The sequence below is a fragment of the Limanda limanda genome, chromosome 9 (assembly GCF_963576545.1).
Source record: "Limanda limanda chromosome 9, fLimLim1.1, whole genome shotgun sequence".
Taxonomy (NCBI): Eukaryota; Metazoa; Chordata; class Actinopteri; order Pleuronectiformes; family Pleuronectidae; genus Limanda; species Limanda limanda.
In genome coordinates this window covers 19,566,951-19,589,069 of record NC_083644.1, presented here as the reverse complement: position 1 = coordinate 19,589,069, position 22,119 = coordinate 19,566,951, and the positions used below count along the sequence as shown (strand labels likewise).

The window sequence follows — 22,119 nt, the reverse complement described above, 5'->3', positions numbered from 1 at the left end:
AAATGAAACACACACACACAGTTTCTTCCAATAAATGCCTTTCACCTGAAATCTTACACTCTTCGACCTTTAAAGGAAAAACGTTTTCTAAATTAAGTTATTCAATAAGTTAAGTGAAACAAGCAGAATGAGGTAATGACGAATACAAATTGGAAGGAAATAAAATGCAAATACAACAGAGAAGAGCTTTCATTTTGTCAGGTGAATAAATTAATGAGTGAATTAGTTAATAGATAACTTTAAATAGTAATAGGAGAAAAAACATATTATAAAGCAATGTTTTATTAGGCTGATTAGAGAAAAATGACTCCAAAATTTTCTACTTAACTCATCTTAACCTCTATGGTTATACAAATCACCAACCTTTGTTACATAGAATTTTTATTGATATGGTTCATTTTGATAATAACAAACCAAAATCAAGACAAATATGAGCAACAATTTGCATATAAAATGCCCCAAAAGACGTGAAGATGCAGTATTGTAGATGTGTTACATTTCTGTCAAATCTAGGTAAACCACTGTCCTACCAAACAAAGGATTTAAGTCCTTTCTTTCATCACAGACAGTATCCACTTTCAAGATCATGAGGATTCATAAGAAATACACATCCTGTAAACACAGCTGTTTTTTTTCATCATCCCTGTTCATGAACAAACAATTCATAGTCACTTATTATCATGCTTCTTTATTTGACTGAAATGAACTTTAAGACACATTTGTGTCAGATATCATTGTAAATTAGTGGAACTGTTTTTAATACCCAACTGTAAAATGTCAGACACTAAAAAGTCACGTGTTTTCAAAGCTCTAATCATCTAGTCCTGCATGAAACTATGATTGAAGAATATACTTCTTTGTCTCTGATCCCTGTGGTCTCTCGAGCAGGTTGCAGCAGGTTGTGGTTGGAGATGGAATCGTTATGTTCCACTCACCATAGTTGTTTCTTGTCACAGGAAGCCGAGTTCTACTTTTCAAGAAAGACACAGCACCAACACTCAGAGGGGTTTCACAATCCCCCTCATATCGTCACTGGGTTTTTTTCACTCTGTCTGTATCTCACTCACTGAAAAACTGTTATGCACCACTGTGCAGAAGTTTGCAGGATGTATTTTTTAACCCACGGCAGAGCAGTAGGCCCCTCTGATGTCTTTAAATTAGGACAATATATAATAACAATAACTTAACCTTTATTTATACAGCACTTACATTTCAAATCACAGTTACAAGGTGCTTTACAAGTTAAAAATGAAAAATTTAAGGCAAACATTAAGAAACTATTTAAAAGCTATTTTAGGTTACACAGCAATATTGCACAGATGCAGACATAAACCAAATTATCAGATGAGGAAAGAGCAAAAACAAGATTTCAAAAATTTTATTACATTTTTGAAATTGATGGTAGCACAATTAGGTTGCACAACTAAAAGAAATTGTCTTTTAGAGATATTTAAAAGAGGGAAAGGAGTTTGCCAGACAGCTCTCCTCAGGGAGATTGTTCCAAAGAGTTGGAGCCCTCACCCTGACAGGAAAGGCCTCTGGTCACCTTTGGTCCTCAGCCGGGACTGTGGATTGGTGAGCAGGGCCTCCTCCACTACAAACAGTTTCCTCAGTGAAAGCAACCTTTACTCGTCATACAGTCAAAAAAAAAGAAAAAGAAAACTTCCTCCCACCCACTCACACACTCTCACAGTCAGTCTCGCTTTGACAGATGTGAAGGTAGTCAGATGGTAGCAACAGGATGACTCTGAGAAGACGATCACACCTCATGCGATAAGACGGAAATGTGGCTGAAACAGTCGACTCTGGGGCTGCTCACAGGTTAGACCATATAGACTATTTATAAAGTGACTAATGCAATGATGAAAGAATGGACTGAAATTTCACACGTGTAGAAATATTTTCCCGTTTTAGTAATTGTTACTGAGCATTCTATATTACCATATAACTTATCTATCTATGTATCTATATATCTCTCTATCTATAACAGTGGCAGCCATGGTGGTCTCAGGTGGACAAAATGTGATTCTGGATGGAGAACAGAGAAAAGTGGATGTTCCTTTTGGTTCCTCTCTGAAACTGGGCTGCCATTTGAACACGGAGGTGTGCACCAAACCAGTCAAGCAGTCTCGTCTGGATTGGTTCTTCATCCCATCTGGATCAATAGACAACGCTACAATCAACATCAATAGCAGTATGGAGTTTAACTTCACGGCTAGGTGGCAAGACCTACCAAATGTTACCCAGAACAACAGCGGATGGTACTTTTGTAAAGTCACTGTGGAGATTCCCTGCAGTAAAGATATTAAGAGCAAGGGAACACAAATAGCTATTTGTAAGTATGTGCAGTATGCAAGTGTAAAGACATTTTAAGTCTATAAATGTACAGTATTTGTCAATGTATTACTATAACATCTCCTCAACATATTTGATATCATCGGTCTCAACAGCACGCACATTAAGAAACAGTTCTACTTGCCTACAACTGTATTATAGAGGCATATAAACCATTTCTATGTGTGTGTGCTGCTAAGAAATGTTAGATATTGTCTTGCTATATAGCCTGTTTTGTCGAAACATGATATCAATTATATATTCATAAATACAGTAATTACTCTGACTAGCTATTATTGAATGAATGTTGTTAAAGCATCATTTTGTTTCCTCCATTACAGCAAAGAGCTTAATGGAAGCCACAGTGTACCCGTCACTAGTGACTAGTAAGCAAGTTATTTACTTTTTTAATTGGCTGTTTAATGGTTTAAGACTCGCTATTAGGTTAGTGTGAGGGTTAGGTGTAGTTATGGCATAGGGGAACTGAGTCTGTCTCCTATTCAAGCACATGAAAGGTGTTCCATCCTTTCCTTGGGTTAGGTTTATGGGAAGGATTAGGTTTAAATTATGTTTAGGCATTTAGTTGTGATGGTTAAGATTAGAGTAAGTGGCAAGATAATGTATTGTGAAACTGTGTGTCTCTGCTGGGACTTGCCCGGTTGTGTGCTTGCGTGAATGTAATAAATATTTCCGTTGTTGGAAAGTGTTGATTCTTAGGTTTTAAAGTAATTGGTCCATGTCTAATGGAGGATTGTTTTTCACACATGTCTTCTTTTAACAAACCCTGTGAATGTTATTTGTATTTTTTATCACCAGCTAACCCAGAAGAGCCCCAAGCCATCCCCTTGTGGATGTGGCTCCTGTTGGGGGGATTAACTTTCATCCTGATCGTCCTGCTGTTCATATGTGTGATGTTGAGAAGGAGATGCCGCAGAAGGAGGGGTACACAAAGCTCAGACTATCATCTTGACCTTTAATGACACGACAGCAAATATGTGGATAGAGGAGAGAGAGGCTGTAGGTCTGTGATGAAAGACGCTGTGAGAAAAAGTAGAGCATGAGACAAATAATATCACGGAAAACTTTGTAAGACCCAGTCAGTTAAAATCTGCTCCCCTACAAAATGTGGTTATTCAGAAAAAAAAAATCTGACAAGAGTAACAAGGAAGAGACCAATTTTATTTTTGAATGCATGTATTTCTGACCGTTAGAACAGAAGAGAGAGTGAGCATTTTTCATGTAATAGCAGGTGGTTACATCTGCACAGGCTCTGGAGGCCGAGTAAGCAAAGATGTGCAGGTTAATCATCGTGAGAAAATCTTCAAATGTCATCTTCAAATTTAGGACAGCTCTTGTTGTCTGTCATACTGTGTGGTTTAAGCAAAAATGCGAGGGGCGCCTTTGCAGACAGAGCTGAGACCAGGACTAAGAACAGAATCAGATACGTGCAGGTAGAGACAGCAACCCCGAAGAATCTAACCACATCGCAGCACCCACCACTTTTACAGCTCTGCGTGTGATAAAGAAATAAATTATAGAATATTTGCCTTATAGATTCAGTATATAATTCTCGTATGAAATTAATTTCCATGTAGAGTTTTGCTGAATCATTTGCTTTTTTAAAGGGGGGCTTATTTTATCTGAAGCCCTTAAAAGTGCATCTCACTTTTTTTAAGCCAAGAGTGAAAAATGACTATTTGACATGACTAGAAGGAAGATCTGTGAAACATTTATAGTGTAAAGAAATATGTCTTTTTTTTAAAAAAAACTAGATATAGTGACAGTAGATGATTAAATCCAAACTCTTAACATGGCAGTACCTATTTGAAACAATACATAACTATTGACTAGGAAAATTATGGGTTATTTCAATTATGGACATTGTTCTTCACAATACCAGGTTTTTAATCAATGTCTTTGAAGGAAATACATACAATTAAATTTAATCAAAAATATAATAAAAACATATCAGCAACTTTAAAAGGTCAAACTTACTCTCTTCACCAGGCTTTACCCTAAATAGATTTCATAAAATGATATGTTCAGTAAACATTTTGTTGGTTTCATCAAGCTCTAACCTCTAATATCTTTAATGAGGTGCATCTCAAAGGAACCAAGTCAAAAAACAGCATCTTAGTTAAACAGACAACATCGTAATAAAACAAAACTGTATTTACAATAGATATACAGCATTTTTGATTAATAAATTAACAAGCAACACCTAACAACTTTATGGTGCTTTTACTGTTTATCCAGCAGAAGATCAGATCTACGCAAACACTCATCCTGTGGCCAACAAGCAGCCGTCACCTCGGCCTTCTCTGCCTCTGGACAGCCTGAAGACACGTTCGTCCACTGATGACTTCTGGACCCCGAAATCCAACAGGATATACGCCAACGGCAAATGGAAGCAGAAAAATTGAGGAGGTCAAGGAGCTTTTAACTGTATATTTGTGCATTTTATGTAGATTCATTCTTTCAAGTAGCACCCATTCAGTAAAATAGCTATAATAAGCCACAAGGTGGCAGATCGTGCATTCTGTCCACTTAAAACTGTTATTTTTTCTTTTCCTATATTTTTGAATACTTGACTATGTTGCCAGTAATTTTGCATTGTAAATAAGTGCTTTATTTAGGGTTAGTTATGTAGTGATGGGACTAAAATGCGTTGTGTAAAACTATCTGCTTGTTTTTATATTAAAGTTTAAGATGTTAAACATGTAGTTTTTGTTATGTAGTTTGTAATTTTGAACGTGTAATATAGGTATATCCTCTCAGTCCTGCTATAATTTAATTCAAACACACACGAGCACGCACACACACACGCACGCACGCACACACGCACGCACACACGCACGCGCACACACACACACACACACACACACACACACACACACATCCTTACCCTTACCCTTACCCTTACCCCAACCTAACCCTTGCCTTAACCTGAAACTAATCTTAACATCTCTTCACTTTAAAATTTAGTGATTTTAGTTTATGGACTGTTTTCCCCATTAAGAAGAAAAGCCCCCATAAAGGGTATCCACATTTAGGTCCCTACAACATGAGTAACACACTCACAAACGCACACGCACGCACACAAATTATGATAATGAGAATAATTAAAAATCATTATTTCGGACATAATTTTGCGGTCTCGTCTGATTGGTTGGAAAGTGAGCGCTGGCTCTAGAGGAAAGCTCCAATCAAAAGTCACATGATCAGGCGCTGCCTACAGAGAGAGCTGCAGGATAATCTGCGCCTGCAGGAGTTGGATGAGGAGTGAACGTTACAGGTGGAGCAGGGAGCAGGAGCAGGGAGCAGGAGCAGGGAGCAGGAGCAGGGAGCAGGAGCAGGGAGCAGGAGCAGGGAGCAGGAGCAGGAGCAGGAGCAGGAGCAGGAGCAGGAGCAGGAGCAGGAGCAGGAGCAGGAGCAGGAGCAGCAGGAGCAGGGTGTTTGCTGCTGCGCACAGCGGAGACAGCTCACCTCAGCCCGGGTGAGTGAGGGACACATGAGCCGCGCCTCGGACTTTTACGCACGGGCTTGTTTGCGCGCAGGTTTGTCCCGGTGGATAGAGATTGTCTCTTATCCACGTAGGAACAGGATTGTCAGCCTGTGTGACTGAGGGGAGCGCATACAGACAAACAGCACTGTGTAACTTCTCTGTCTTATCTAAAGATTAAAGGATCCTAATCTAATAATAGCAGCTGGAAGGCAGACTAAGCAGTGGTAGGATCCAACACACTTCACCCACCTCCGCCCCAGATGGTGTCGCTGATCCAGGGCGGTGTCTGCTGGGGTCGCTGCACGGTGCAGCTTCAGGACACACACACATACACACACACTCGGGAGTGAGTGAGAGGTGAAAATCCTGCGGGAACATTTGTCTGGACCAATAACCAAACTACTTTCACTAAACAAGCCGTTGATCCATTGAAACATTGGATTATCAGACCTTTAAAGGTAAAAATGATACACAAGGGAATAAGGTCAACACTTGTGAAACTCGGCACACCTTTTAATTTGTAAACTAATCTGGAAATGCTTACATTCTTGCGTAATCAAAAAATCATTGACTTTATAAATCATTAACTGACAGCGCACGTTATGACTGAATGTAACTGGATGCTCTAAAGTTGAGGGTAGGGGCTGGGTGATAAAACAATATCAATAATTAATAATTAATATACTTTAATGAATAGTAAATATATAGAAGGCTCAATGTTTTTTTCCGATATATTCATAATGCTATGTGTAAACAAAGTGATGAAGTATATTAATGATCTGACTCAAATTTGTATTAGTGTGTCAAGTGTTTAAAACCTCAACCTTTTGTGAGTTACCGAAAATAAATAAAAATGTAACAACTATTGTGATAATCATTCATATTACGGATATGATTGATTTAAACTCTCAACAGCATCAATTGCCTTATCACACAGCCCTTGAGAGTGATAGTTCAAGTGTGGGAGAGAATCATAGCTGATGATGCATGCGTGTGACTGAGGGAGCAGCTCTTACAGAAGTGTCACCACACTTGTTCGGGGTTTGCACAGGGGGGTGGCCCAGTTTCAGCTGTCATCCTAACAGCAGAGCAGCTACACTACAAATAACCCACCAGCCCTCTGTGGTCTCACCTGGCAATGATGCACATTTCCTCTACGCTTCACTTTAACATGTTCACACACTTCATGTCCACTTTTTGACACTTGTTTGTTTGACACTGCAGAGGTGTAGATCAGACATTTGACCCAGTTGCTTGTGATCAGATGGACAGTTTGTAGGACTTGAACATTAGTCTGGAGAAACAGCAGGGGATTAGGTTATTTTGTTTTTCACATGACCGGCTCACATGGTGCTTTTAAGACTTTATAGGCAGCTGTTTAAAAGAACGGATGAAGCAGGAGGTTTGATTTGTACGTGTGAGGTAAACCTTCAGTTTTTGGCTTTTCTCTATCCATGAAACATTGTAATGGGTCACAGCAGGCCCTTGCACTGTTAACTCACCATTCTTTCACCACTACACCTGAAATAAGTGGCAGATTAGTTGATCTACAATAAGATAATCGATGCCTTTTAAATAATTGATTCATGTTTCAATGAAAGAATTGAGAAACATTTCCCTGTTCCAGCTTCTCCAATGTGAGAATGTTTATTTTTTCCTTGATTGCAAACTGAATATCTTTGTGTCGGACAAAACAAGACATTTGAAGATGTCTCGTTCAGCTTTAAGAAAAAGTTTTGGACATTTCTTTGACATTTTAAAGGCAAAGAAGTTTGTCACTTAATCAATAAACAACACAGACAATGAGTAATAATTGAAAATGATTGTTGGTTGTAGGAGTTTTGAATTAAATGAGTCTGTCTCGGTTTGATGAAAACAGTTCCCAGGTTTTCATTTTAGCTTTAAGTTCGTCGTCACATTTTGTTTTCCTGGTTGTTCCTGTCTGTCAGTGAACTTGTCACACATCAGTGGTGGAGCAGGCAGACGTGTTTGGGCTGTTCATATTTTCCTTTTGTGGCCAAACTCCTGCTGGGACTTGCCTGATTCTGTATGTGTCTATCTGTTTGTGTGTGTGTGTGTGTGTGTGTGTGTGTGTGTGTGTGTGTGTCTCCTTATTCAAGCGTACGATTCCACTAAACCAGACTTGTCTCATCAATGACAAGTAATTTGTCAGAGACGTTTTTTTAGGTTGTTGCATCTTTATTCTGTTGTTTGCTTGTCACCTTTAGTTGTGCTACATGCTTTGAGTGTTCATTTTCCATTTACTTAATGATGCACACTGAGACAGGCTTGAAAACTCCACACACGTCATGTTTTTGAAGTAAAATGTTCCGCTGATTACAACTTGCCTACTCATCAAAACGCCGGCGGGTTATTGTCATTATTCTAAAAAGAGCGGTTTGCTTTAGACCATCTGAGCTTTAAAAAATATAACCCGGCACTGAAGTGGGGTGTTTTTTCCAAAGTGAGTTTCTCAACAAGAGTTTGGCGACACAAGGAGTGTCAAAGGTGAAACACCCGCCCACAACTGGTTTCCTGTTTAGGGCCCATGTGATGGAATACTGTATCAAGGCCAGCTCACCAATCGGCCTGATGTGGAATTTCACTGAGACAGGCAGGAAGCCGATCAGCAGGCAGTCAACCAACCAACCTGCAGACCAGTTAGTCAGCTGCTCGAGTGAATCGGTTACAGCCCGTAGGAGGAGGAGGACAAATTAAGGCGTATGCTCAACTCACAAAGTCACAGTTCACTCCAGCTGTTTGTTCAGACAGCTTTTTTAGGATCTGGATTTGTTATTACTCACGGTGATGACAGCAGGGTGCCTGTCTGTGCACGCTTGGGGTTTTACTTTGTACGCTGCATGTAATTGTGGTGAGACTCCATCGCAGGGTGTTGTAGATACAGTGGAAGCTCCTGAGCAGGCTATTAATATCCCCTGTGCTTCAAGTGGTGGGAGTCTCTGGAGACGCTGCTGTAAGCCTTCTCCATCGTATTGTACCAGCTCGTGCGCAGCCTTTGAACCTTTGCATTCTGCTGCTTGTTTTCACATGCAACCAGTGCTTCAAATGTCAGGTTGAGTGTTGTTCACCTCATGCAAATACTGTTGTCTTCTACACAAACAACATCAGTCATACATATTTAATTCTCTTAATGAGGTGCGTGTTAAGGTGCTGTATAATCTCACAATGTGGTGGACATTGTGTTGCAATGTCAAGGGATACAAGGGATATTCTGCACCTTGTCCTATATGTTCTTAAATATAGAGCTGTGTTAAACGGCTCTGTGCCTAATAACTGATCTTTGAGCAGGTTTTACTGGATTTACTGGAATCAGCATAAATCCAGAGGTGAAGCGGGACTTCACTCCAGTCTCTCACAGAGTACCCTTTTTCCCAGTGTAGAGATCAGACCTACTGCAATGTGGTTTAATGGTATTTTTGTCACTAAAGTGTGAAAGAAATTATGATTTATACTTTAAGAAAGAACAGTGTTGACACCTGAGCAGCAAGTAGGGCTGGACGATATGGCTTAATATTTAAAAAAAATTCTTATCAACCAATATTGATAATTATCAAGTATTAAGTGTTCCATTATTTTTAAGTTTCAGGACAGATTTTTGATCCTGAGGGAAGGTTGTGGTTTCAAACTCTTTTTCATGAGCAGAAAATGACAAACACTTCATAAACAGCAAAACGTTTTACAAAACTTATGTACAATTATTCTGCACAACGCATTATATATATTTATATATTTTTTGCCTGCATTATATATATATTGCATCAATCTAGGCAATCCATCTACCTCCATGGCAGAGGTGATACATTATTTCTAAACCACTGTTAAAGAAGTTGTGCCAAAAACATTTAAAATTAAGATTTGTTTTTCTAATTAAAGTGCTCATACCAACTGTCAATAAACTGACAGACAGAGCACAATGGTCTGATCTGTGTACAGCAAGTGACTTGTAAAAACCTCAACTGCTCACCCACCCACCCCCACCCCCAAAATACAAACACGCACACATGCACACATGCACTCACAAATGTCAGTGTGTGAGTATGACCCTGGATAAACAACGGAAGAGAGAGCAGGGACAACTGCTGAATGCTTCTCTTGTTATTGTAGCCATACCTGCCTGTCGGCACCGTGTAGAAGTGTCTATCACACGCTGAGGGAAACACCTGCTCAGTCATTCCGTCCAGTTGTGGAGCTCAAACTACAGGCTGGTGGTGGGGGGTGCTCTGACAAAAGATGAGTCCTGTACACGTAGCGACTCGTCCTGCTGTGTCAAGTAACAACAAGGTGGGAGCGCGGCAGCCTGTTGCAAAATCCACCTTTCACACCCGAGGTTGTTCAGAGGGAACAACAAGAGGCCTCTCGAGGAAAAATGGATGCTGTCATTTTTTGGTTTGTGTTGGCAGGCTCGGACGTTTCAAAGGCTTCCATCTCCATGAGATGTGCTGTGTTTCTTTTCCTCTTCGAGCTAAAATCTGAATAACTCTCACGAAGCAGCTGTGGGAGGCTGCTGCTTTGAAGCAAAAAGATAAGAGCATAGTTTTTACCTTGTAAGACTGCTCTTAAGTGTGCTTTGTGTGTTATTCTGAGGGGAGGGAAAAAAAGGGCCTTGATGAATTTTGAATGAGGCTGCGCCGCTCAGTTAGTCAAAACAGTCAGAAACTCGCCAAAGACGCTGCGAAGTCTCAATTCAGCATGAATCCCAGGGTAGGGATGGGGCGCTAAAGCAGTGAAATACTGTGATCTGTATGCATGCCCAAACCTGATCCCCCTCTGCTGCCTGAACCCCGCTGAGCCCAGAGGAAGCAGGTTCTTATCGGGGAGGAGGGCAGGAAGAGACAGAGAGTGGAGGAGGAAGAGAGAGTGGGGGGGGGTTGGTGGGCAGCATGGCACTCTGCAGATTTTCACGAACATCAGTTGACGCTGTGAACTTGATTGTTTACTGCTCAACTTTTCACACTGTTATGTGATTTCTCTGGTGTGACAATAAAATCGTATCTGTGCCTGTCTTTCACAAACCCATTTTTAAAACTAAGGAAGTAAATACAACTTAAAGCTACTATCTCTTTCCTCACAGTTTTTAAACTCTGTTTTTGTATCTTAGAATTTACATTCATTAAATGTTGTTAATTTAGGTCTAAAATTGTTTACCTTACCAACAGTCCCCTCAAGAAACCACATTTTAACTCACTAGATCCATATTTTTATCTGCACCAGATTGCGCATACACATGAATATCAGTCCCCTTAACATGTCTCTGAGAAATCAATGATAATGTAAAAAAAAGAATGTGAAAACAAATCCTGGATGGATGATTTCTTTCTTTGTTCATGTCAAGTAGTTTTCGCGTAATCCTCCTCATTTATGAACAAAACAAGATGAAAAAATAAGCTCCTTGCTGGAGGTTAAAAAAACACTGACATGGTCTAATTGAAGACGCTCTTGAGTTGCATTATGGGACTTGTAGGATTCAGTGTTTTTGGAGTTTGATGCATTAAAGGGTCTAAAACTCAAGATATCTCAGCTTTACCATTCTATTTGTAATCATTGAGTTGAGTTCAATGCTACATTTCTCTGGTACCTTCCTTTAAAAAGCTTTTTATGGTTGTGATTATCTAAGACTATCTTTCTGTCATTCTTGCTGACTGTCACACTGTGCAGTCATATAAATACTAGATAATTAGAACAGCAACAACGATGCAGCAGCGTTGTTGAACACCTTCCCAGGACTATCACTGAAAAGAGCATTTCTATGTAGCTGCACGTTATGATAAGCCATGATTCATGGCTCAAACAGAAAAAGTGGTAAGATATAAGATGATAGAGGCTGAACAATGTGTCTCATTGAACATTTAATTGATAAATGTTTTCATATCTTCTCTAGAAAGTGGAACCATAACCATGATCACCTCCAACATCCTTCACCAGTAGCCAGAGAGAATGGCTTCTGCTCCTCCTTCCAGAGATGACACCAGCAGCTCATTAGATCTGCGCTGGAGGCTAACACCGACATAGATACACACCACGCAGGACTTCACACTGAAAGCAGGCTGAGCTGTGCTCTACAGGCCTGGTTAAACATCTGCATGAACGTCTGTGAACAAACCACTCGTGCCTGAGCGGCACATGTCCCGGGCAGCGGTGTCCCCGCAGCGTAACAGCGTCTGGACTGAGACCTTGGACCATGTTCTCTCTCTGATTAATGCTGCGGTGGCAGAGCTGGATCTTGCAGCTCTTCCACACTGAGAAAAACCTGGACTCTGAGTCATGTCTCTTCTCAAAGCTCTGAGCATCATCTGTGGATTGATGCTCCATGTTTCACTCGTTGCAAGCAACACTCACTACTGTGCCCCACGCAAGACTGTACCATATCAGAGTAAGTCACTTAGTCTCACTGCCTCTACAAGATTTAATGACATTGCTCTTATTGTGTTGAATAAGTGTCATTATATAGACCAGTAAACACCAGAATTGGTAGCAGAATATTTCAACCAAGATACATGAACAAGTGCCTCCAGATGCTTGGATTATATGCCGGCTGGGACACACTTAAATAGATTGAAATTAATTTCTGTTCTGCTTCTGCTGTGGAAGCGTTTTTTTACCAAAAATGCAGCAGGTACAAATGTGGGAGTCAAATGTAAGTGTTGATTCTTGATGTTCTCCTGTTCAGATGAGCTGAAGATGTTCAGAGAGGATGGGATCTCCAACTACTCCACTATGTTGATGAGAGATGACCTGGGCCTGCTGCTGCTGGGAGCCAGAGAGGCCATATATGCTCTGGACATCGACGACATCTCAGTGAGAAAGTCTGTGGTAAGAAAATGTCAAAGAAACCTGCTTAGGACTTAGGCCGAGTGTCGATTTCTTAGATCTTATTACAGGTTGAAACTAGAATGGCACTCAGTAAAGTTCATAGAATTTGAGAAATCAATTTATTAATAGGATGGTTTACTTTTATATTAGGGCTGTCAAAATTAACACATTAATGGGGATGATTAATTTCTGGAATTAAGAAGTTTTGGATAGATCGTTGCAGCCCTTGTCATTATGCTTAAATCAATTAATCTGTTCCCTGTGTATCTTTCTTTGTCAACCTTCAGTATTTTTTGACAAGGTGGCCGTCTGCCAGTTAACTGCAGTGTATTCTGGTCAAAGATTAGATCACAAGCTGGACATTGGATGCTCGCATTCCACAGTGTTCTCAGCTTGACCTATGTTTATTTGCAAGACAAAGTTTTTTATGAATTCTGGTCTTGTTGAACCTGCAATAGCGCTCTGTTGATTGAGCGGAAGACGGATTTGTCCCTGCTCACGAGACAAACTGATGTGCGAAGTGTAAACAGGTTGAGCGGCTGTCGTGCTGTTGCGACAATGTTCCCACGTGCTTTGACAAAACACTCTCCCTGTGTTGATGCAGGTGTACCAGCGAGTGACTGAGGAGAAACAGAGGGAGTGCACATACAAGGGAAAGCATGCTGAGGTTTGTGTACCAACTTTCAAAACACAGCTCACACACACTAACTGGAGCAAGAACACAAGCATTAAGGATGACTCCAAACTAAAAACGATTTACTCCCCCACGCAATTTATCTCTGTGCATTTGTAAATCATTTATAAGGGAGTGGGTTTTCAAGTCTTTGAAGTGCTGTAGTTCCAGCTTCGTACTGAAAGACCAAATAAAGGCATTGACCTCTTGGTCCCCAGCTCGACTCCTGGCATCCCGGGCAGTCACTATATGTTTGTGGCATGTTTGTATTTTTTGTGGCTGAACTAACAAAGCTCTGACCTTGGCATTCTCTGGGCTGGAATCTCGTTTCAGGTGGAATGCCGCAACTACATTCGAACCCTGCATAGAGTCAATGACACTGCGATGTATGTGTGCGGCACCAATGCTTTTAGCCCCACCTGTGATTATATGGTAAGTGTAGAATACATGCATAGATTAGAGGATTTTAAAAACTGACCCTGTTTATGTGAAGGGAAGAGATTATGTAAAACTCACTCAGGTTGAGTGGTTTTGCCTCTTTTAGATCTGTACAAGTTGTTTTATATGTTTATTAATCACTTCTTCTGTTTTATTGTCAACAAATGCCATGAAAAAGTAATTTACCATTTGTTCCTACTGAAGCTTTTAAGCTAAACAAATGTCTCAGAAATGTTTGTTGGGGGGATCCAGGTATTCCTCACGATGTGAGGACCTAAAACTGCTTACACAGCATTATGGGGACTTGTCTTCCTCATGGGGACAAAAAGTTCCGTAAATCGTAACGTAAACCTAAATTTACATTTTAAGGTGAAGACGTGATTCAAGGTTAGGTTTGGGTTTTGTGCTATGTTTAAGTTTAGGTTTAGGTTAGTTTTATGTTAAGGTCAGGCTATTAATAACTATGGTTAAGGGTTAAGGGTTATGGGTCAGGATTAGGGTTAGGGTTAGAGGGTTAGAGTAAGTATACATGAAATCAATGTAAGTCAATGTTAAGTCTTCGGAGCTCATGGAGACACAACTCTGTGTGTTTGAGGGGGGGGGGACTGAGATAAATGTTATGGTGTGGCTCAATAAAGTGTTTTATTGCTTTTTGTAGAACAGATGAATAGAGAGATTTGTGAAGTCCATCAGGCTACACACACTTGTACAATAACAAGTTAGTAGCATTGGTTCTTTGTTGGTTTCCTCATGTGATGTGTTGACAATATGAAACATCACCCAACTCATTCTTTAGTCATGCAGATATCTGTGGTTACATGTTGCTGTCTGTATACAAAGCTTCTGTTGTTAATTTAATGGTCAGTATGGGTTTGTTCTTTATTCAAAAATTATTTGACTAACTCACACCCTGCAACACAAACAAGTGTCACGCATTCTCTCCTTTCTTCTAGTTCTAGATCTGGTTGCGATACATTTAGTCAGTGTTTGCTTATTTATTGTCTTTGTTGGTTTTCATTGTTCGACAACACGCAGCGGCTCATGACTGCGGTTTATTTTGGCAGCGAGCTCAAACCTCAGAGGACTGAACACACTTGAAAGCTCCACCATGGAGAATTGAATGGTTCCTATGGGCAACTGCAGAAAGACAACAATGTAAATTTGAGGAAAAATAAAAGCAGACCTGAGGTTCATTGTTTTCTTAAGCAGATCTCTATAATCTGCATGGAATCATTCTGACAAAATAAAAATAAAAAAACAGGCAGGAGAAATGTTGGCTTCAGTTGAATTTTCTTAATTGTGAGTAATAGTGTAAATACAGTGAATGGGCTAAATCTAGATACGATCTGAGTCTTTTCTTTGCTCTCTCTCCCTCTTGTTTTTCGACAGACTTTTGTAAGCGGACAGCTGAAGCTGCAGGGAAAGCAGGAGGAGGGGAAGGGGAAGTGTCCTTTTGATCCCTTACAGAGATACTCCTCCCTCATGGTTGGTGAGTGTCTGAGTCACGTTTGCTGCCAAAGGGAACAGAGCACAGAATATAATGCTGAAAGCTCAAAGTGCACCAACTGAAAAAAAGAAGATAAGTTCATGATAACTGTGGGCTGACTTGAAAGGCAACAGGACCAGGCTATACAGTAAATGTAACATCTAATATCTCTGCTGCTGCTGCCTCCTCACTCAACACATGCACTGAAACAGTCGGTTCACTTCATTAGTCGCCATATAAACAAGATATTGTTCTAACTTCACGCGAATAATTGATTTCCAGGAACTTTTTCCTCAACTCTTTTTCCTGTCCAACAGGAAATGACCTGTATTCTGCTACATCTATCAACTTCTTGGGCTCTGAGCCTGTGGTCCTGCGCAGTTCAAACTTGGCCGTCCGCACTGAGTTTAAGAGCTCCTGGCTCAGTGGTGAGTTCCTCTGCAGCAAAAAATACCTTTACTTTTAAAGTTTCATATAATCAAGTGCATAGTTCAGATGGAACTGAAGGTATGTGTTGTCATTTGCCTTTTTTGCATTTATCCTTACTTTATGTTCTGTGATTTCAGAGCCTAACTTTGTCTACATGGACTTTGTTGGGGAGAGTTTTGACAGTTCAGATGGCGACGATGATAAGGTGTACCTGTTCTTCAGCGAGAACGCCATGGAGTACGACTTCTACAGCAAAGTCACAGTGTCCCGAGTGGCCCGTGTCTGCAAGGTACCAAATATCACACACCCATGAATATACGTTTCCTAACAATCAATCAATCGATCAAGATCCATGAATTATTCTGTGGGTAATTGGTGATAATACTGAAAACGCCCTATCTGGCAGAGTTAAAGAAAGTGATAAACAAAATTCCTGGCTCTGCTGCCCGATCTGGACCTGGGTCAAAATTTAATTTGTTCTTTCTTGGCCAATGTCCCATCTTTCCACCAAGGTTCATGGAAATCCATTAGGTAATTCTTGCATAATCCTGCTGACAAACAAACAAACAAACACATAGTGGCAAACACATAACCTCCACGGCGGAGGTTATATAAAGTAATTATTTGTTCAAAACCTTTATAATCTTCAGAGACCCAGGTCTGTCACAGGTCTTCTTGTAGTTATTGTTGAAGGGAATATGTGCACATGACTGAGTGCTCTGCTCTGTGTTCAGGGGGATATGGGCGGCCAGCGGACGCTGCAGAGGAAATGGACGTCGTTTCTGAAAGCTCGTCTGGATTGTTCCCTCCCTGAACCCAGCCTGCCCCCAATTGTCCAGGATGTCTTCCTGCTGAAGCACCAGGACTGGAGGAAGAGCGTCTTCTACGCTGTCTTCAAACCGCAATCGTGAGTACTCAGTCAAATCCTGTAGTCTGTATGTTCCCACCATTAGAAGAAAGTCAGTTTGGAGAAACAACAAAGGTGTCTTTACACAAAATCATGAGGTGTTGCGTTTATCTTGATTTATTTATTTGTATAAAAGGTATTTAACACCTACTATTTTTATTCATTCAAGAATAAACATTTATTATCCAGTCATACAAATATATCAGTTGTTGTAGTTCATATACATTTTTGTCACCAATGTAAAGCACTTTGTAATGTGGATTTTGTGCGCTATAAATAAAGTTTATTTTCATGTTTTTGCTTTTATACCAAATGTGTTTGAATGGGTGTTTCCAGGAGTTTGTCCCAGGTTTCTGCTGTGTGCGCGTACAGCGTTTCTGACATCAGAAATACTTTCAATGAGGGAAAGTTCAAGACACCTGTTGCCGTGGAGACCTCCCATGTGAAGTGGGTGATGTACACCGGAGAAGTGCCAGTCCCCAGACCAGGAGCGGTGGGTGTAACGACGGCTACAGCCTGAAATTATGCCAGAATAAAACACAGTCCTTAACTGGGATTATGTTTTGCAGTGCATCAATGATGTGGCTCGCAAAATGGGGATAAACCGCTCTCTGGACCTTCCTGACAAAACCCTCCAGTTCATCAGAGACCGTCCCCTCATGGACGAGGCCGTTCCTCCGCTGACAGGAGGGCCGCTGCTGGTCAAGAGGGGAGCTTTGCTGACTCGGATTGTAGTGGACAGCGTGCTGGCGCTGGACGGACAGAGATACACTGTCATGTTTATTGGGACTGGTAAAGCACATTATATAACAAAGCACAGCAACAGAGCTGATGCAGGAGTCTTCCTCAGCTTAGATTTTCTGTATGAATATTTTAGTTGATTAAACATGGAGCCCTGAAAATTTTAGTAGTTCTCTAAAACATCAAAATTTCATCAAAGTTTATCAAAGTTTGGAAAACTTTAACTCAAATATTAATTATTTAGAGTTTAAGATTTTAAATTGTCTCATCTGCTTCGCCGGATTATGCGGTTGTTGGATTGACAGTTGTGGCAACATAAAACGATGAGAAAAAGAAATCTCTGAACTTAAGTTTTCATGTAGGAGCTCATCACTCATAGTGCAGAATCTGGATGTGTTCAGGTCTTCAATGTAGGAGTTTGTAACTTTTGAAAGAAGCAAAAAAAACATCCTTTCTTATATAAATTAAAAGCTGGCTTCATAAGCAGAGAAATTATGTGTTCGTCAGATCAGACTTTGCAGCTACAGCCTGAACTTTTGTGTAGTATAACAAACATCACTACAACAGATCAGCTGTTCACTGAGTTTAGTTTTTTTCGACCTTTCTATACCTTCAAACATTATTTGATCGTTGTAGACAGCTGCTACAGGCTTTATGTTTTTTAAACAATGGTTCAATCAGTTCCTTTTTTATTCACTAGCTGAAGATGCATTGATATCATATAAATAGTGACTGGGCACATCAAAGCTGTGATCTTGGTTAAAAGGTCTTTGTTTGTAATGTCCTTTTTCTATGATGAATGTCATTGTAAATTTCTGTCTCCTGATAGAAAATGGCTTTGTTCAGAAGGCTGTTAACTACGCTGGAGAAATGTTCATCATTGAGGAGATTCAACTGTTTGAAAACCCTGAGCCGATCAGCATCCTGCGCCTCTCATCCACCAAGGTAATTTATGTCCAGTTTGCTTGAATTAAGTTTGTTACCCCATTAAAAGTTTTTTCATGGCAAAAACTACATAATCAGAGTTTATGTACATTTGAATATGTCTTCACTTAATGACACTTATAGGATGTAGAGAGGCTTCGATTGTTCCGACATTTCAAGTCAGAAAAACAATGATTTCTCAGTAAAAACCGAACGCTGAAATGGTCTATCAGAGCACCTCTGGCAATAATCTGAAGCACCTTCATGATTTCTTTATATAATGCTCTGTGAAGGTGTCTCCTTATAGAACCTACCATTGTTTAATGTATGAATGGTTTAATGGTTACAACCTGAATCTACAAGGCAATTTCATTAGGCTCAATGTATACTAAAATGTGCTTGTCTGTTTTGGTTCCATCTTCATATCAAGACAAGCAACACCCCTTTTTCAATCAATCAAATCAGATATTTTTCGTATAGCCCATATTCACAAATCACAATGGGACTCAAAAGACTTAACAAGGTGCGACATCCGCCATCCTTAATCCTCGACTAGAGTGAGAAAAACGACCTAAAAAACATTTTAACGGTACGAAAATGCAGAAACCTCATATAGAGTCTTAAATGAAGGAAACATCTCCCAAGACAGACAAAATGCAATAGATGTTGCACATACATAACAATATACAAGGTAATATAATGTAAATGCAGAGGTTTATCTATGTTTCTATAGTATCTATATAAAGAAAATATCTGATAGAGATTAAGGGAGCAGTAATGACAGTTAAAATGATAGAAGTATTGTTATTTAAAGTAGTAAATATGAGTTAGTATGAGCATATTTTATCTAAACAATCCAGTTGTAATCATAATCCACAATCAGCTGCCAGCCTGCCACCAATCAATATAATTTCAAATTACATTTTCATAAAGATTACACACTATACATTAAACAAGTGTGTGCGTGTGTTTGTGTGTGTTTAGGGTCTGCTGTACGCAGGTTCAGATTTCGGTGCTGTTCAGATGCCAGTCAGCAACTGCAGCCGCTACGACACGTGTGTGGACTGCATCCTGGCCAGGGATCCGTACTGTGCCTGGGACTTTTCCACTGGGCGCTGCTCCTCGGTCCACAGCTTACCCCACTCTCCAATTACTGCAATGCAGAGTCTGAAGGAGGGAGACGTCTCACGCTGTCCTCAGCCAGGTATGCTCACGCACAGTGTGTCATAGCATGCATCACTGTGGAGTTGCTTTGGATGAGCCAATGTTCCAGCAGTTGTTTTCATAAGATGCAGTGAGACAAACCGTGTGTTTGTGTTTTAGATCCAGTTGCAGCTGTGGACTTCACCCTCGTCCCACAGAACAACATCCAGCTGTCTTGCCAGCTCCACTCCAACTTGGCACAGGTCGTCTGGCGTTTCTCTGACCAAACACTTCACTCCAACCACAAATACTACATCTACAGCGGTGGCCTCCTCATCTTGAGCGCCTCTGAATCGGATGCCGGCCTTTACACCTGCGACTCAGTAGAGCAGATTAACGGCAGAACATACAACCGAACTGTGGCGGTTTATAATTTACAGCTCTGCTCTGAACCTGGAGTGGAGGACAGCACCACTCCTGGCACTGAGGTGACGAATTCCTCGGACTCTTCTCCCCCTGTGAACACAACTGCGCCGGGACCAGAGGACCCGTCGTCCCCTGAGACGCACAGCGACACTGGCAGGGTGACTCGTTTGGAGGTGGCCGTGGGTCTGCTCTCGCTGTTTTGCCTTTTTCTGATGGGGGTCATATATTGCATATGGAGTGGAGGACGCTGGGCGTGCTTCAGATTTGCGCCGGTGCTCCAGAGCCCCAGCCAGAGCGAGGGGAAGCGGCAGTTGCCGTGTGAATACATGCACATTCAGAACAGGACGTCAGAGGTAAAGCTTCTGGGGCCTGAGTCTGGGAGACCTTGCACAGCCAATAATAATCACACTGTTGTGGACTTCAAAGGGAACGGCGAGCACCACTTCACACCTATGGCCAACATTTCAAGTCTGGATGGTCTCGGATACATAAATGATGAGTCAGAGATTTGACTCTGCTGAGTTGTAGGATTCACTCGGAGGCCAATGCCAGTGCACTAATTATCTTTCTATAGGTGTACATCTGAAGAGAGACGGTTCTCAGAAAAGATTTTCACATTATAAATTCTTTTGATAGGTGCTCTGTCTCTCCTCGCAAATTTCCTGCACTGTCTATCATTTCCATACCGTAACATGGCAGCTGAGGTTCAGTGAAAGGACTTTTTCTGGTGGGATATTCACGCTGGAAAAGAAATTTTTATATGTAAATGTATTTTTTGTACAATGACAACCTAAGTGAACACACTTTGTGTAACATATTTTGTGTAACATGTTTTGTACATATTTATTTCAGCTTCAAACTCTTAATAAGTCTTGTAAATATGGTCGACAACAAGGAACAAGTAGAAAACACTGTGACCTCTCCTCCATTCCCAAGTCAAAATTAATTTTATGGATACTTCTGTTTATTTAAGACAACATTCATCATCATCAGTGGCTGTGTTAATGATTGATCAGCTCTCTGTGCAACTCCTTTACTTCATGGTGGCTGTTAGAGAATTAACTCCACACATACCTTTTGTATTTAAACATTTAAATGACGCTCAACGGGTGATACAGAGTATAAGTTAACTTTATAACTTCTCTATCTTCCTTAACCCAAATAAACCTGAGTTGATCTCACTCCAGTAAATGTTACATCATCATTTACAGTTCAATAGTGTAACCAAGGTTGTTTTTGGCTACTCAACTATATTTTATATTCCAGGCACACATGGTTCTTACTGTGAAAAAAGACAAAATGTCATTGGCATGCAGATGTGTGGGTGAATATTTCTGGCAGTGAGTCAACTCAGAGAGACACACTACAGTTAAGTGAGAGTGTCAAGATTTGGAAAATGCCTTCCATGTTCATAATAATAATAACAATAAACAACTAATAAGCAGTTTGATGCATATGTAGCTCTCAGTGTCTAAGAAATTCATTTGAAAGCAAAGCCAAAACCCACATGTCTGGATTTTGGCAACACACACACACACACACACACACACACACACACACACACACACACACACACACACACACACACACACACAGACAGAGACTCCTTGGTTAACACTCTGAGACAGACCAAACTAAATGACAGGAACCTGCTCTGTGGTTTTCACACTCTGCCATTTACAACTGTGCTCAAAGAGCTGCCTCATGTTTCATCTGAAGTGTCGTAGATATGAAATGGATGAAGTGGATATCTGCTCAATTATTCAACAGTGCTGTGTAAGATAATTGGTCATGATCTAAATTTAGGATATATATTGGACCTATCAGGTGATAGATTAATAAAATACTGCCAGTGCAGTAGAACAGTTTTTGCTGTTAATGCTTAACATAGACATATTTACTCAGGGGAATCAAGATGATCCAGTTTCCAGCTATTGTCTCCAGTTTCTTTATTCCCAAAACAGCCTCACACTGATCTGTTTTTAAGTTTCAGAAATCACTGTCTTCGATTTTTTTCCAGCTGCCCCATCTCTTCAATTCGTCACTCTTCATTCTTCTCCCAAGATTTAATGAGGTGTCTTTCGTACTTCAGGCTTTCTTATGGAGTTCTGCAATGTTGCTCACAGGCGTATTAAAACAAAATCCCAAACCCAGTTTCTTCCAATTTGTCTGACTTACACTTCTGAATAAATCAACATGACGACATTCTATCTTTGCCAGGGTGAACGATTTTAGTCTGAGGATGATGAATGCAGAGAGAGAAAAACACAAACTTGAAATGG

General features: G+C 40.5%; 2 protein-coding genes across 3 annotated transcripts; both read left to right on the top strand.

Annotated features, from left to right (window-relative positions):
• Positions 1-1,778: 1,778 nt before the first annotated feature.
• Positions 1,779-4,987, top strand: LOC133011109 (uncharacterized). The gene is made up of 4 exons (XM_061078813.1): positions 1,779-1,821; positions 1,991-2,335; positions 3,151-3,276; positions 4,591-4,987. The coding sequence occupies exons 1-4, from the start codon at positions 1,785-1,787 to the stop codon at positions 4,755-4,757; spliced, it is 675 nt and encodes a 224-aa protein (XP_060934796.1). The 5' UTR covers positions 1,779-1,784; the 3' UTR covers positions 4,758-4,987.
• Positions 4,988-5,711: 724 nt separating this feature from the next.
• On the top strand, positions 5,712-21,297 carry LOC133010122 (semaphorin-4E-like). 2 transcript variants are annotated; one of them, XM_061077570.1, is made up of 14 exons: positions 5,712-5,830; positions 11,739-12,230; positions 12,528-12,670; positions 13,275-13,337; positions 13,677-13,775; positions 15,171-15,270; positions 15,585-15,695; positions 15,834-15,985; positions 16,431-16,603; positions 16,940-17,096; positions 17,173-17,395; positions 18,174-18,289; positions 19,253-19,472; positions 19,592-21,297. In XM_061077570.1, exons 2-14 carry the CDS (start codon positions 12,122-12,124, stop codon positions 20,347-20,349), a joined length of 2,424 nt encoding a protein of 807 aa, XP_060933553.1. In that variant the 5' UTR covers positions 5,712-5,830; positions 11,739-12,121; the 3' UTR covers positions 20,350-21,297. The 2 variants fall into 2 exon arrangements, with proteins under 2 accessions (XP_060933553.1, XP_060933555.1); XM_061077572.1 differs by lacking the exon at positions 5,712-5,830 and adding an exon at positions 6,096-6,297.
• The last annotated feature ends 822 nt before the right edge of the window (positions 21,298-22,119 follow it).

What these genes read in the sequence shown, in the direction of transcription:
- LOC133011109 (XM_061078813.1), top strand. Translation starts at nt 1,785, where the DNA reads ATGTGGCTGAAACAGTCGACTCTGGGGCTGCTCACAG. An exon ending in GGGAACACAAATAGCTATTT is followed by an intron (nt 2,336 to 3,150) that starts GTAAGTATGTGC and finishes TTTTATCACCAG; the next exon opens with CTAACCCAGAAGAGCCCCAA. An exon ending in GAGATGCCGCAGAAGGAGGG is followed by an intron (nt 3,277 to 4,590) that starts GTACACAAAGCT and finishes CTGTTTATCCAG; the next exon opens with CAGAAGATCAGATCTACGCA.
- LOC133010122 (XM_061077570.1), top strand. Translation starts at nt 12,122, where the DNA reads ATGTCTCTTCTCAAAGCTCTGAGCATCATCTGTGGATTGATGCTCCAT. An exon ending in GAGTGGCCCGTGTCTGCAAG is followed by an intron (nt 15,986 to 16,430) that starts GTACCAAATATC and finishes CTCTGTGTTCAG; the next exon opens with GGGGATATGGGCGGCCAGCG. An exon ending in GCTGTCTTCAAACCGCAATC is followed by an intron (nt 16,604 to 16,939) that starts GTGAGTACTCAG and finishes GGGTGTTTCCAG; the next exon opens with GAGTTTGTCCCAGGTTTCTG.